The sequence below is a fragment of the Crotalus tigris genome, unplaced genomic scaffold (assembly GCF_016545835.1).
Source record: "Crotalus tigris isolate CLP2741 ecotype Arizona unplaced genomic scaffold, ASM1654583v1 scf7180000021340.130475, whole genome shotgun sequence".
NCBI lineage: Eukaryota > Metazoa > Chordata > Lepidosauria > Squamata > Viperidae > Crotalus > Crotalus tigris.
In genome coordinates, this window is record NW_024098459.1 from 48,199 (window position 1) to 64,821 (window position 16,623).

Consider the following 16,623-nt stretch of genomic DNA (forward strand, 5'->3'; position numbering starts at 1 on the left):
ATACAAATGTAAAGAAATGTAAAGATAAAAAATAGAAAGTACAGAAAAGGAAAAAGAGAAAGAAAAATCAAAAGTATGGCAAACAAAAAGTATAATATCTTAAAAACATGACTTTTCCCTTCCAAAAAGATGAAGTTCAGTAACTTACTACTTTCTCTTAAAATGCAACAAATTATCTCATTTTCCCATCACTCATATAAACAAATCCTTAAAATCTCATCATCCAATCCTGATCAGCAAATCCATTAAATTACTAGAGATAACAATGTATCTGTTTTAACCTTGATCAAATACACCAACTTTCTATTCCTTCATTAAACTTTTAACAATCTTGATCTTTGATCCCTTCAAATAACATCTTAGAATTTGTTTTATTTGCATTTTTTAATCTCTTCTCACAAAACGTCTTTTTTTGTAAATGTAATATAGAAGACTTATTCAGATAACACTTTGGTTTGTTATTTGTATATCCATTTTAATTATCAAAACATTAACTGGTTTCAGTTGTATATCCAATATAGCATCTTTTTTTCACATTACTCTTGTAGCCTGTCAATTTTAAATGTACTTCCAAAACAGACTCAATCTTGTAAAACTCGTTCATCTTTAAGTCACCGAAGCAGTAGGTGTGAGCTTAAATGAACTCCAGAAGATGGTAGAGGACAGGAAGGCCTGGAGGAACATTGTCCATGGGGTCACAATGGGTCGGACACAACTTCGCAAATAACAACACAACAACAAAAACATAGTCTATCTATAATGGCAGATGACTCTTAAAATTAATGTTTGGATCCATTGTTCACACATATCATCCAGTGTTAAAGTATTTTGCTCCATTCTGAATTAGTAAATTAAATGCAAGATAAATGTAATTCTTTACCTGTAATCTTTATTTCTTTGGGTTCCCTCTAGGGTCCAATATTCAAAGATCCATTCTATTTTTTTTAAGAATTCAAAATAACACAATTTTACCATGAGAAGGATTCTTATAATTAATTTCAAAATCTTATTTCAAATCCATCTAGACCTTAGTCCAGTTTTAGCTTTCCAAAATCAACTTATTAATCACCTTTCCTTTTAAAAGGCATCAACTACAGTTTGGGCTAAAATGACATTCTCACATCCCAGAGCTCTAAATCCACAGAAGATGGCTGCCTTAGGGTCACTTGTAGGGAGCAATTGTTTGAAGCACTTGTGGATGAACCCAAATCCTTTCCTTGTCTGGAGAGAAATCACAAAGAGACAGTCCACCCACTGGTTCTTGCTTCTGTTGTGGTTGTCAGCTCTGCTCTCAGCAGAGCCATTTTCCATTCACCATTTCTTCCTCAAAAGTTCCCTGACTACCTGCATTTCCAACTGGCTAGCTAGCTGACCTGACCATGGAAATAGTAAACTGATTTCCTGATGCCATTCAAGTCATTTCTTATCAGTGTTGTCTCCGAATAGCAGAGTTGGAAGGGACCTTGGAGGTTTTCTAGTCCAACCCCTTGCTCATGTAGGAAGCCCTATATCATTTCAGACAAATGATTGTCCAATCTTTTCTTAAAACTTTCAGTGTTAAAGCACCCACAACTTCTGGAGGCAATCTCTCTGTGATTAGTTTCCATATATTGCTTCTTGTCCTGCCTTCAGGTGCTTTGGAAAATAGATTGACCTCCTCTTTTTTATGGCAGCCTCTTAACAATTGGAACATTGTGACAAGACAGTCACTGCAAGGGAATTTTGCTGACTTTCCCTTCATTCTAGGGCAGCAGCCTCCAACCTTTTGGGCACCAGAGATCAGTTCTGTGAAGAGAGGTTTTTCCACAAACCAGAGGGGGTGTGGTTTCATGTGCTGCCTGCATCCTGCAGATGGGGCTTCGCTTGTTTGCATGGCCCGGTGTCTGACATGCCACCGCCTGGTGCCAGTCCAAGGACCAGGGGTTGGGGATCTCTGTTCTAGGGTCTTTCCTGTTATTGTTACATTTATTTGGAGAAGTGAGGGTTTATGTGCATTGCTACAACGTTACAACTCACTTCAATTCTAGCTAGATAGATCTTTGATTCTTTGTGTGGCTGTTACAAGCCTGTCTGATGAGTCAGACACTGCATGGAAGAGCAGGACTTAATAGATTTTGACCTCGTAACTTAGGAGGTAATGAGCTTTTAGATATTTATATATGACATTCAGAAAAAGCTGGAACTGTTAGAGAATGACCCCTCAGTTCCAAAGCAATCAAGTAATCAGCCACTTGTTGGAGATGCATAGCAGTAGATTGAGTCACCTGACACAGAAGCTAAGTTAAATCATCTGATTTGGAGCTGGGGCAGGAATAGATGACCAGCTCTTGCATGTGCTAAAGGATCAAGTGAGTAAAACAAAGACATTTAATTATGTTCTACAAAAGAAGAAAACATGACTAGGAAAATCAGCATCCCTGACTTAAATCTTTAAAAAGGGATCAGAAATCAGACTTCATTTGGCACGTAATTTTCTCACCTTGGATCTGATTTTCTGATTGATCTTTGTCAATGTGAAAACTATGTTTTTCTCAGTTCTTATTCTTGGATCTTGGATTTGCCTGCTTGGAATATGGATTTTGAAGCTTGCTTGTTTTCCTGAGCTCTTGCACTGTTGTACCATAAATATCATTTTAAAGTCTAACCTCTTGCACTTGCTGGCAAAGAGTGGCATTCAAAGGGTTTTTTTTTACAAGGTTGTCCAAAATTTCTGTTATGAAAGCTGTTGTGTCACATCTTAATACAAAGAGTTCTATCCCTGAAATCTGCATATCTGTGCCCACTTTGCCTTTTATTAGAGCAGCAATAGTGGCCCCATTTTCCATTTATCCTCTGTTATATCCTTTCCTACTGAGAGTATTATAAAATCAGAGGTTACGTAGAGAAAATTATGTAAAACTGAAACCTAATCAGGTCTTGAATCAATTTGATAACTGGAACTGTTCAGGCATAACATCAATTTAGACATACAATGAAATTTTATAAAAGAGCATTCATGTTTTAAAAGAGACCTGTTAAGTACTCATAGTATATATCAGCAACCTGTTAGCAATTAAATTGTCTCTGCTGTAATGCTGATGATGTCTGCCTAATACAGAACTTTATCTAGAGTTCTGATCCTTGGTTGTAAAGAATGCTTGGCTGGATCTTTTACAAGACTTTTTTTTTAATTGCCAACATTTTGAATGCATTCATCCATAGTCATTCTGATGAAATAATTATTCAGAACAATACCATGAGGCCAGACGGGAGATTGGTTTGAATGAACCACATCAGATCTAAATGTAAATGAAGGCTTATGCCATCTTCCAGAATATTGCTCCCTGTCTGCATTTCTTTTTGGTAACTTTACTTTTCTCCAGAATTGGTAAAAATTTAAAATTGGATTGGTTGCTTCCATTTTCACATCATCTATTTTGGATCTGAAGAGGTTTAATTTATTCATTCTGTTTGTTTATTGGCAACTGTAGAGGTCCATTAGAAAATTGTGGTAGGGGAAACAGTTATTTTACTGTATAGATAGAGAGAGCATGAGAGACTACAGACATGGCAAAGCTTTCTATACTGGATGCTAATCCAGTTGCTTAGGTGTCGGATTCAGTATGGATTTATATTCCTCTGCATAATTTCCTTCATTTTCAGTCTCTTTTTGCTGCAGTAGACTTGCATGTTGATTCTGAGGCAATAATTTTATTATGTGAGCACATTTCAGCAGAGATTTTACTTCAGACAAATCACTACATAAGTTGGCCTGTGAGTCTTCAAAAAAGTCAGGCAATTACATGCACTGTTTTCTTCAATAACATTGGTGTAACCAAAAATGTATATTGATTATTTTAACCTTATAAAATCATCCTATGACATGCAACCTGAGGAAGTAGATATCCTTTTCTTGTTTCTGGACCCTAATTAAATAGCCAGAGTGACATTTCATATTTCACTTCTGGGAGAGGAGCACAATGATAAGATGTATTCATTTTTCTTAATATGAATTACATAGCAGTATTATTGAAGGAAAACAGAAACGGATATGCAGCTGTCCTTTATATAAGAAAAAAAGAGGATCTTTCATATAAAAGAGTGGTGATCAACTATTATTGGCCCTTATGGACATTTAGGCAGGAATCTAGAGATCAATGATACATGGGCATTCCACACAAATACATTTAGGAAAAGTCAAAACTTAAACCTGCAAAAGTCCAGCTTCTCCTCCTTGCAGTATCTCAATATATGGGATTTTATTTGTTTGTTTGATTGTTTGTTTGTTTTAATTGATATCCTGCCTATTTCAGCATAGTGAAGTGACTGTGAGAGGCTTATATTGTGCCTGTAGTTCCTCCCTATACCCTCATTCAACAGTTCTGCAAAGAAATAATAGAAAATTGTGAGTCAAACTCAGCAGATACTGTGGGGGACAAATAGTAAGTAGGTTTCAGAGGAGCTAAAAATCTGCAAGCAATACAAAGAAATGAATAACAATAACAATGGGAAGTATTAGAGACATTTAAGAAAATTACAGAAACCAAGGGAAACATTATCTTTTGGATTTGGGTGACTATAACAAATTCAAATCAATCCATAAATAAGCAAGAAATCTGTGCTTATAGATCAAGTTCAGAGTTCTAGAGATATTTTGGGACTTCACTGTCAACTGAATTGCTTACATGATACTTTGTATATCTATCTAAACATGTCTCTGAAAATACATATAAAAACAACATCCACGTGACAGCATTTCCTTTATCTCCAAGAATGCTAAAAATATTCAGCCGAGAAATACACAAGGTTTCATCTTAAAAACTAGTTGTATTTGGTTTTGTCAATAACGTACAAGAGGGCATCTCACTGTATGAATTAATTCTATGCATTAAAGTTGACAGCCTGAACCAGCAGTCCTTCTATCTTGTTTGAATGCACCTTGATTTGAATGCAAACTTCTAGTTTGCCTGTTCTGCCTTGATTATCAAGTCAGAACTTCACTTGCTTAAAAATTATTCTTCAAAATACTCAGCCAGCATGTTTTGTTCATTTCAATTTAGCCAACACAGCAGGGTAGAAAGTCGCTTTGTTTTTTCCACTGCCCTGCACTGGGAAACTGGGTTTTTCTATATTTGCACAGTCATTACCTTTAAGTTTTCCAAAAATTGCAGGAATGATCCTTTGGGACATCTCTGAATACAAGCAATCCTCGGTGCTCCAGGATACCTAATTTTCCTTTTGAAGCCACTCTGTTTTTCACAGTTGAAACTAATTCCCTGCATGACAGCATTCTACTTTAATGAAGCCCTCATGGTAGAAGACATGATAACGTTCAGTGAGAAACATAGAGATAAGACCCAGAGGACACACATTTTTTAAAACCAAAATCAGCTAGGCATACAAAAACATACCTTAATGGAGGAGAAAAATGATATTCATAGGCATGTAATGCTGACTTGCAGGTGACATTTTCATCTTGCTGCAACCAGAATGAGATTTATGTCAGTTCAGCAAAGAGTCTTTTTGAAAAGTTGAGGAAATACCATACAGTTCAAATGAATCACCTCAGTTTTTCAATCATCTCGGATGCTAGTGCCAAGCCCTTAGTGGACAGGGCTATGGAAGATCATGCAGTGAGGCAAAATTTAAGTTTTACATGGTGAAATAGTTTAAAGGACATTTTCAAGTTTTTTTATTTTATTTTAAATTCCCCAAACCCTGATCCCATTTTCCCTTTAAACTACCTTATTCTTTTCACATTTCAAATAATTTTGCTTATATATCATCAATATTTGATCTGTAAATTATTTTACCACTATTTTAACTGACGTAAATGTTCTGCTATTAGTTCTGTCTATTTCTGCCTTTAACCCCTTATGTATGTCAGCTGTTCTTTCTTGGTTGAGTAATTTAAATATAAAATAATTTCCAAAATATTTGTATATTTTTCTGAATCACAATAAAACACAGCTTCTACATCAGCTTAGTTGATCTTTTTAAAAAAAGGCTGTTTGAACTTTCATGGAAGGCTACCAACAATTCCCAGGATTACAATCCAAACTCAGAAATTGAAATATCTGTCTGTCTATCTCTAGTATCTATTCCTTCTCTCTCCCTCCTTCCCTCCCTCCTAGAAGGATGCAGTGGCAAACTGTACTTGGATTTGTCCACATAATCATCAGAAATCAAACTCAAATCTTATTTTATCAAATTTAGATAATTTGAAAAGTCTTAGTTTTAAGATGTTCAGGATCAAGTTCCAAGCAATAATTTTGAATGTAAGATATAAGTGGAGATATCATCATCATTTTAGCCATTGTCTATCCACTGCAGGATGAAGACCTCGTCCTCATGTTTCCAACCTATACGGTCCTGAGCTTTCTTTTGCCAATTAGACTTGCAATACTTGCTGTTGTTGTTGATACATTTTGTTTTAGGTCTCTTTTGTGGACGCTTTTTATCTAGTGGGATCCATTCTATGGCTGCCTTGGTCTACCTGCCATCAGTTTAATTTCCATTTCAATTCTTTTACTCTCTTGATGGCATCATATACTTTCATTTGTTCTCTAATCCATGTGCAAGTCTTTCTATATTGTCTTGTAATGCCAAGCATATATCTTTCCATGGGTCTTTGTGCCACTCGTAGCTTTTGTATCAATTGTGAGATTAGTGTCCACATTTCAGTGGCATATGTTAGAGCAGGTAGCACACACTAATAAAAAAAAATCTCTTTAGGCATAGGGGGACAATTGGAATTACCCTTAGCAGGACAATTGTTTGTTAGATTTTTAAAATGTATGCATGTCTTTCTATTCATCATACATCTTTTGAGCAATAACAATCTGTACCTCCTTGCTAATTACTATCTGTATTAAGACTATGTGACATGACAAAGCAGGAAATATATAAGAATTACAATATTTAATTTAACTAATCATATTAACCTGAGACAATTGCTAATGCATTTAAGAAAGAAGAATGAATATCTCTGAAAGACAAAATAATAAAATTCATTTAGTTTCAATAAGTTTATTTAAGAAGGGTATATTATGCCTCATGCCACATCACAACTGAAAGACCATCTATATCCACTGTAAATAAATTTATGATTTATATGTGATTCACTCAGTTTCCAAACGCCCCATAGGCGCTCAAACACTTTTTACCCGGACAGAGAAATGACGGAGGCTGGAAGTTTTGTCTGCTTGCAAATGGGGCAGTTGAAAACTGAGATGAAGGTTCCAGTTTCCCTCTGGGCAAAAAGTGTTTGGGCACTTATAGGGAACCCAAACACTTTTCACCTGGATGGAGAAATGACAGAGATTGGAAACTTCGTCTGTTTTCAAATTGGACAGTTGGGAATGGAGCAAATCCCTCAGTTTCCAAGAGGCCCATTAGCAAGCAGATGAAGGTTCCAGTCTCCTGGGCGAACAGTGTTTAGGAGTCTATGGGGTGCTTGGGGCAGACCCATCCCTTCCCCCACCTGCCTCATCTCGTGGCAGTGGCATGGCATGGCAGGTTACGCGGCCTCCTGTCACGAGTGGAGCCACAGAAGTGGGCCAGCAGCCACGTAGGCTGCTGCTGGACGGGCTATTGGTGCCACCACTGTGAGGTGAGGAAAAATATAAGAGATCCCCTGAAAGTAAGACCTACTGCCTCTTTTGGAAGCAAAAAAAAAAATGTAAGCCCAGGTCTTATTTTTGGGGAAAGACAATATATATGGTATAGTCAAAGTGCAATATGACTCTCGTCATTCAAGGTATGGCCGTATATGCTAACAATATCTACACCAGGAGTGTAAACTGCCAGCCCACAGGCCGGATGCATCATGAGGAAAATGTGCTCACCCCATTGCCGGCAATAGGGAAAAAGTTCCGATACGTCACGCGACGTCACGAGTTTGACATGTCTGATCTACATTGATTTTCATACAGTAGCTAATACTCAGTTCAGAAAAGTCCACCTATGTGAAAATGCGAAGTAGGTTTCCTCATGCATTTGAGCTTCCTGTTTGAGTAAGAGCTCTTCATCTATAAAGTTCACATTGATGTCATTGATGGACAGGACGAAAGATAAAGCTTAATAGGAATGACATGCAGGTGTTGTTTCTCGTGGGTAGGTTATTTCACCACAGATTCTACCTGTTCCACCAGGCTTCCACAATGGCGACATAGTGCTTTTCCTAACTAATGCTCATATGGCAATTGCAGCATTTCCTGGGGACAAAGAGTTTGGATAGTCTTCAGTCTGGAGTACTAGAGTGAGAAACTCCTGCTGGTTCAAAAAGATGAGCAATTAGGAACATTTTCAACAGCAATTGTGAAACCTAATTGCCTTATATGGAGGGCTCAGAGAAAAAAATTGTTCACCAGAAGTCTCACTTTATAGACTGCCTGAGGATACTGTTTATAATAGACCAGAGTGGGAAAGAATTGTTTTAATTATTTTTATTGAATTTTGTACCAGCTTTCAAAAATAGTGTTAGTCATTTCCTAACAGAAGAGAATATATGTACAGCCATGGTTGGACTGTGGAGGCCTTGATGCTGTCAGTTGTTGAGTTGCAGATGTATCATTACCAGACTAGTAATATCAACAGTGGATACCGATGGTGGCAGGCAATAATGATGTTATCTAGTTGAGTAATGAAACATCTACAAGCCAACAACCAAGCTCAGAGAGCATCAAGGTCTCTACTGTCATCTTCCAGTTAATCAACTTTTTTCTGATCAATTCCTACAACAGGTCCAGAAAAAAGCCATTTTTTTCAGCCAAATTAAGCATATCAATCTTTTCAACCTGGTAGAAGAGACAGTTTTTCAGTGTCTGATTCGGGTATTGTCTTGCAGTATTTCCCTTTTAAATATTGTCTGCACAGCAGAAAGACTTCTGACAAAACAGATTGCATGCCCCGTAGAGTTGTGAGATAGCCAACCCAGCTACATAGCTCATGAGTAAAGCTTCATAATGCTTTGCATAGGATTACATTCAGTAAACAGCTCAGCTTAAAGTAAATCATTTGAATCTGTGCAAGTAGTTAATAATTTCTTATTTGTGTTCTTTCATACTAAATAAATAAAAGGATTTCCTCAGGGTATGCAATAAAAGGAAGAAATTATGAAAACACCATTTTTTAAAAAAAATATTAAAATAAAACCAATAACCAGCAGGGATTTAATTAATTTCAGATGTCAAATGCATTTGAGTGGAGCTGCCTGTGTATGTTCTTCAATTTCATCCTTCTTAAACAGCACCAGAATACTTCATTAACTGCATTCAATAAAAAAAACAGCACAAAATTATTTTCTGCACTCCTGCACTGAAGCTGCAATCCTATGCAAATTTACTTGAAAGTCAGTCTCCTTAACTTTAGTGAGTCTTACTTCTGAATAGATTTGCAAAGGGATGCACTCATAAAAAAAAATAAGATGTCTGATGACTATACCAAGAAGTCCCTGTTGATAATTACGGATTTGTATCACTTTGATGACTTTGAAATGAGAAACTTTAAAAGGAGAGGATTCAGAGTTTCTGCTATTATCAACATTTTTTGCATTTCAGAGATGAATGAATTGAGGATGAATACATATAACCTTTAAAGTAGGACATATACCATGCTTTTTTAAAAAATCTAATCCATGGAAACCAAATTCTGTGACACCCCCTACCCAGTTATGCAGAAAGAAGATGATTTGTCTACTTTACTCTCTTTGTATTAGTCACTGCTTAGTATTATGGTCCAACAACAACAACAATAATATTAAAAATAGTAGTAATAGTAGTAGTAGTAGTAGTAACAACACCATCAGACATCCACATCTGCCTATCCCAGGTCCTTGGTAAGGACTTGATAAGTAGACAAAAACCCAGTCTGAACATCAAGCTGTGCAATGATTAATAATAATAATAATAATAATAATAATAATCTGAAAGCTTTACCCAGTCATGTTTTTATTTTTTGAGCATTGTTTTTATACTTTCACAAACATATTTTCACAATCATAATGTGTCTTATTTCTTATAAAATAAAATCTAATCTTAATCAGTTTCTACAGCATGACCACCATTTTGCAATTTGTTTCTTTGTGCAAGAGAGAAATTGTGATAAATCTGCTTGAGAATTTCTTAAGGCTCTATCAGTTTAGTCAACAATTGGGGAAAAAATAGATAGCCTTGCAAGCTAATTCAAATTGTGTCAAGATGTGTAAGAATATCCACTCAGAATGATTTTGTTGTGCCTGTCCATATCTAGATCTAATTCACATATCGCTTAACACAGTGGTTCTCAACCTTTTTAATGCCGCGACCCCAACTGGTCGTAAGTCGAGGACTACTCAACCGGTCGTAAGTCAAGGACTACTCAACTGGTGCAGCACCGTTTGCAGAATGGGACTTTTGGCGGGCTCAGCAGGGCAGAGACAGCCTGGACAATTCCTATTGGCTTTCAAAAGCCAATAGAATAAAAGGGAGTAGCACAGCTAAGGAAAAGGGGGAAAATGGCGGACTACGTTGTTTGGCAACCCCCGTGAAATGGTCATTCGACCCCAAATGGGGTCCCGACCCACAGGTTGAGAACCACTGGCTTAACAGAAAGCTTAGTCCTATTTCACTTTAATATGTAAACCAGACTTGAGTCACAATAAGGAAAAGTGATTTACGTCATGAGTCAATTCACTTTGGAAGCCTCAAATAGAATTCAATATCCAATAAATATTCAATAAATCACTTTAGTTTCAGTTCTCTTTAAGGTACAAGTAGGGGCACCAGGAAGACTTTGGGGTACATTAAAGAAGTCATCAGCTTCCCAAGGAAATTGCATCACCTTGTTAATGCACCAGACACTGTAGTTTAAGTTGCTAATAGAATTCCCCATGTGTTGTTTGAGAATACTATGAAAAGGCCTTCTGGCTTATGCAAGTCCTGTTTGATGTTATAGTTTCCAAATATGGAAGTAGCTTGTTTATCAAATTCTCAACTAAGAAAAGTTCTTAGTTCTACTTTAATACACATTAAAAAAATTTGAAATCTTAAGTCTATACTTAAATTTTAAAAAAACTATATTTAAATATAATTTATAGTTTAGGCAACTATTTAGACAACTATTGCCTGGTCTACCCTTTTTCAGGAAGGTGACTGAGGTAGCAAGACTGAAATGACAGAACATGCTAGATGAAGGGTAACTTGGTCCCTTTGTGTTGGGGTTACATACACAAGTTCAAAACTGCATTGGTCATTCTCCTGGTGGCTTGCATTGGGAATGCACACTCCTGGTACTATTAGACTAGGGTTACCAGGTATCTGAACAGGCAAAGGAGAACAAATGGAAAGGAGGACAAATGATGAAAAAAGTTTAACTGTTTAGCTTTTTTGGCATTCCAAACAAAAATTACAGTGTAAAACTGCAAAAAAATATGCCTAAGCCTACATGTCAGAATGCAGTAGCCAGCAGCTGATAGATAAGAACCATTTTATCATCATAGTATCAGTGCTACAATTATTGCAATGGATATCAATAGCAGAATTCACCATGCTAATGTTAACCTCTGAAGCCCAGCATGGCACAACTGTTATCTCTGGGACTGTGTCTTCCAACACTGCCAGGGCAAGCATCATAGGAAGCAGTTCTTTTTATTGGTGTCATAACATTAATTTCCCTGTGGTACAGTAGACTATCACACTTACTGGTCTTTCGCAAAGTAATTATATTTAGATGAGCATTTGGGCATGAGTGACAGAGTCAGGGTACCTTTTTGTTTGGTTTTTAATTTTTTTTATTTTAAAACCTCTCTTTTTGTGTTTTGGATTGTTAAGTTTATCGGGAAACTCTTATAGAGGAATTTGTACTAATGTTTTGTATTCCATTTAATTTAATAGGCATGTTTAGGCTATTTATGATATGCACAATAAATAAATAATAAAGATGTAATTCTTTCATTAATAAATTTATGTATTATATTCCACTACATATAACTTATAATACTAAGTAGAGAAGCATGTTTGTGTTTGAATAAAAACTAAATAATCTTAGCTATACCCAAAATGGTTCATCAACAAACATTCATAGCAGTATTCATTTAATTCACTCTATTTCAACAACAGCAAGGGTCATATGCTGAGGAGGTCAGAAATGGCAAGATGGAAGCACAACACCACAACTGAATCACTTTTCCTTGATATATGTGTGCATAGTTGTTGTGCATCATTTCTACCACCATCTTGCCTTTTATGATCACTATAATCATAGATACAGCTCTAGTGATGGAATTATATTGCAGTTTAATAAATCTTGAAATTGTGGCACACAACTGAAAATGGAGAACATGGTCCATATGTAAGTCAGTCTATTTTTCACCATCAAAGAAGACCTTGTGGAGATAAAATTGGGAATTATACACACACCTGTACAGTCTAAAATCCTGACTGTTTACTCTCCTGTTACAGTATCTATAACCTGACTGCCTTTTTGTCCCTTTAGCCCCTGTGTGATATTGTGTGTTTTAAATTTTACTTGGTTATTTTATGGATTGTAACTTGCCACAAGTTCCTTCCTTGACTTACAACAGTTCATTTAATGACCATTCAAAGTTACCAAGGCAGTGAAAAAAGTGACTTATGATCATTTTTCACCCTTACAACCACCTTGGCATCCTCATTGTCATGTGATTATCAACCGTTCCATTTGGCACATTCAACAAAAGAAACTCCCAGTTCTTTAGGATGACCAAGACTGTAGCTTTATTGAAAGATCCATCTGCGCATAGCAGAAGCAAAGTCAGTTACGAAAAAATCCACATAGGTTAAACCTCTTTTCCTGGTCCGGGCCACCCACAGTTCATAGTTCACCAACTGAATTCAGTTCTGCACCGCTCAAACATTCTTCATAACTTGACCTTGGTGGATAACACCTCACCAACAACAGAAGGCTCTCTTGCATTCCATAGCCTCCCACACACAGAGAGGAATTCACCACCCCTACTCCCATCACTGTTTGGCAAACTGCAAGTGAAAGCAGATGCAAGCAACTATGGAGTCAAGTCAGGTTTGACAGTGATCAAAATTCAGATGCTTGGCAACTGGTTCATACTCATGACTGTTGCTATGTCCCGATGACCTTTTGCAACCTGTTGATAAGCAAAATCAATGGGGTAGCCAGATTCATTAACAACTGTGGTGATAATTTATCAACTGCAGTGATTCACTTAACAGTTGTGGCAAGGAAGCTCATAAAATGGGACAAAACTCACTTAACAAATATCTCCCTTAACAGAAATTTTGGGCTCAATTGTGGTCATTGAGGACTACCTTTGTTGAAAATTTGCCCTTGCAATTGAGCAATTTATATCCATTTATTCCAATTTTCATCAAACTGCCTCTCTTAGTAATATTTTTGTTGTTAAGAATTATATTGTGTCTTACTCTGACCTTCTGGAACTAGTCAGAATAAAAATCTAAACAAGGTATTGCAGAGATAAGAAAACTTGAAGGGCAAAGGGAAAATAGCTTTTATCCCAAGCACCTCACATTCCCTCTGTCTCAGAGAGACTTTTTCTGTACTGAAAGAGAAAGTTAAAATACAGAGATAGGAAAGAAGGAAGGAAAGAAGGAAGGAAGGAAGGAAGGAAGGAAGGAAGGAAGGAAGGAAGGAAGGAAGGAAGGAAGGAAGGAAGGCCTTGAACTTGCAACTTCCTGCCAACGTTTGCACCGTCTTTCTCTGTTCAAACTTCCTACAAGCAAAATAATTGGAGGAAGGAATTAAGGGAACGGAAGGGGAAGGATGGGGATGGGCAATCTCCTTTTTTACTGGAGATTCTTGTTTTGGTTCAGATATAGCAGGGTTTCTTGCTATTGTCTTGCTTTTTTTTCTAATTTCTTTGGGTTTATATTTTAACAACATAGAACAAATAGATAGGAATATCCTACCTCTATTTTGTTTAGAGGTGAATGGAACAGACAGTCTGCCCTAATGTATCTGGTATCCTTCATATCTTACATGTCTACTCACAGAGCAGTTTCTCTCAAAATATAGTCTGAAGAATCCCCCAAGACCCATTCAGGAATCTGCAAAATAAAAATTATTTGCCACAGATTGATGATATTTAAAAAAAAATTAAAACAATGTCAGTCTTCTCACTATTATTATTTTTTATTGATTAAAAATTCCAAAGTTTTTTCCATGCACTAATACTTTATTTATGTTAAAGTCTAATGGCCTCAAGGCTGTTATTTTGACATGATTCAATAAATAAATATTTTTACAAATCCATCCGTTTTAATTTTTAATACAGTAAATATTGATAAATATAACCCATACAAACATATGGTGGCTTCACTAACATAAGCAACCCTTCTCCAATTTTTAAATATGGGAAGGGGGTCCCGAGAACAAAATATTAATTTAACTTAATTTTTAATTTAAAATATTCTGCTCTAGGAAAACACTATTCATCTCACAGCTACTGTTATAGAGTCTTATTCTCTTTGACTTTGTTTATAGGATCAGGTGTGAGGGGAAGACTTAAAGCAGTTACTCAGAGAAAACCTTTGCTTCCTAGCAGGTTGATCAGTGACAATACTCAGAGGTGGACAGTTCTCTGGAAACTCCTGTAAATATGAATCGCTCATATATGCATTTCAGGGGAGAAAAACTATGTCCCTTTCCTATTTATTATTCATTTATTTATTTGTTTGTTTATTGACAGCCACCCGATTTCTAAACAATTCTGAGTTTCTTCCAATTTAAAAATCACAAACAACGCCATAAAAGAGAAATATTCCTCTATAGCCAGAAGACAGGCATACAGCAGAAGCTCCACTGCCAACCTATTCAATGTCCTGGGAGAACCTCCAGGTCTTCATTAGCTTCCTGAGTGTTATCATAGTTGATGCCATCAGGATCTCTCAAAAGAAGTACTTCCAGCCTTTATGAAAAGCTTGATTTGAAAGACCATTTCCTTCCAACCCATTAATCTATAACATAGTTTTTTTAAAAATGCACCGCCTCTGAATTAGGTACACGTTACAATATTGATTTGCAGTCCTTTTCTTATCTATACGGAATATATCATTTGTCATCTGAATTTCATCTCGATCTCTGAATCAGACTGCTCAAATATTGTTCATTATTATAATTAAAATGCATGCTGAGATAGCTTGGATTATCATACTTTCTGCTTTAGACTGATGAACAGTTCAGCATGGAGCAAAACAATCTGAATTCTCCAAACTTTCAACTTTTCATTATAATATTTAATATACTGTATGTGCCAAAGGGCTTTGAGCTTTCTGAAAGAGAAATGTATGCAGGTAAGCAGATAAGCATGCAGAACCTGGCAGGCAGTTTTAAAAGACTTGATACCGCTCATTTAGCCTTCTAAGCTATTTTCAAGAACCAGAAACTTACCATGCCTAAGGATACTAGACATGCATTTAATTTCACTAAAATAATAATGGTAGTTCTGCTGGGAGGCAGATCTACAAATATTTATACAATTACATAAACATTACTCAAAAAGAGCCCTAGCTTAGTCCTGCTGTATACTGAAGCTTCAATTGTTGAGCCTGTCATCAGACTGAAAAGTTAGCATTAAATTAAAGCAGCAGAATAATTTCTTGCCTTTTGCCTGATGTTCCATTAACTGCTTTGTAGTCGCAAATTCTCAATACAAGCAGAGCCAGAAATTATCATTTCAATTTCTTTTAAGCACCAAAAGATAATATAGGTATGTTGATAAGTAGGGTTAATGCGTCACCTCAGAATTCAGTTTTTTAAAAAGTGCTTTGCAGCACAAAGGAACACAATTGTAGTCCTTTCAGCAGCATCTGAAAGCAGTTGCTAACTGGGGTACCCCAGGTTCTCTCTGAGGCCCAGTACTTTTCAATATCTTCACAAATGGTTTAGATGAGGGAACAGAAGAGGTACTCATCATGGAATAAAAGAATAAATTATCCAAGGCCCACACATTGTACACAGTATACACAGTATACATAGTATATAAGGTTTCACATTCAGAAGTGGTAGTTCAAAGATTGTCTTGGAAAGTTGAAGTAGTGTACTAAAATGGATGATGAGATACTAACAAATTAAGGTAATGTACATACAGTTAGGTACGACAAATCAAAGGACCAAGTTTGATATGAAAAAGATTTACCTTCGTATATATGGTTCCAGTATCTTTATATAAACTGGCTGAACGTGAAATAATAGCACAGGGTTGTTGCTAAAAAGCGAACAGAGTAAAAGTAGCTTGTTACAAATCTTGCAAGCATATTTTGCAAACTGAATGCAAAACAGAATTATTGTAGACACTAGCTGATTGGGATTCCATCAGGTGGATGTATGTCTCTCTTGTTTATGTGCATGTGTATATAAATATGAAGAGATCAACCCCGACTGCTCTTTAGAAGGCCAGATCCTGAAGTTGAAACTCAAATACTTTGGCCACCTAATGAGAAGGAAGGACTCACTGGAGAAGGGCCTAATGCTGGGAAAGATTGAGGGCAATAGAAGAAGGGGACGACAGAGAATGAGGTGGCTGGATGGAGTTACTGAAGCAGTAGGCGTGAACTTAAATGGACTCCAGAAGATGGTAGAGGACAGGAAGACCTGGAGGAATGTTATCCATGGGGTCGCAATGGATCAGACACG

General features: G+C 36.5%; 1 protein-coding gene across 1 annotated transcript in view; it reads left to right on the forward strand.

The window, feature by feature from the left end:
• The first annotated feature begins 15,172 nt into the window (after positions 1–15,172).
• Positions 15,173–16,623, forward strand: part of LOC120320382 (testican-1-like) — a 38,772-nt gene continuing 37,321 nt past the window's right edge. Inside the window, exon 1 of the mRNA XM_039370020.1 lies at positions 15,173–15,281. Coding sequence (XP_039225954.1) covers positions 15,173–15,281 — 109 coding nt within the window. The remainder of the gene's footprint in view (positions 15,282–16,623) is intronic.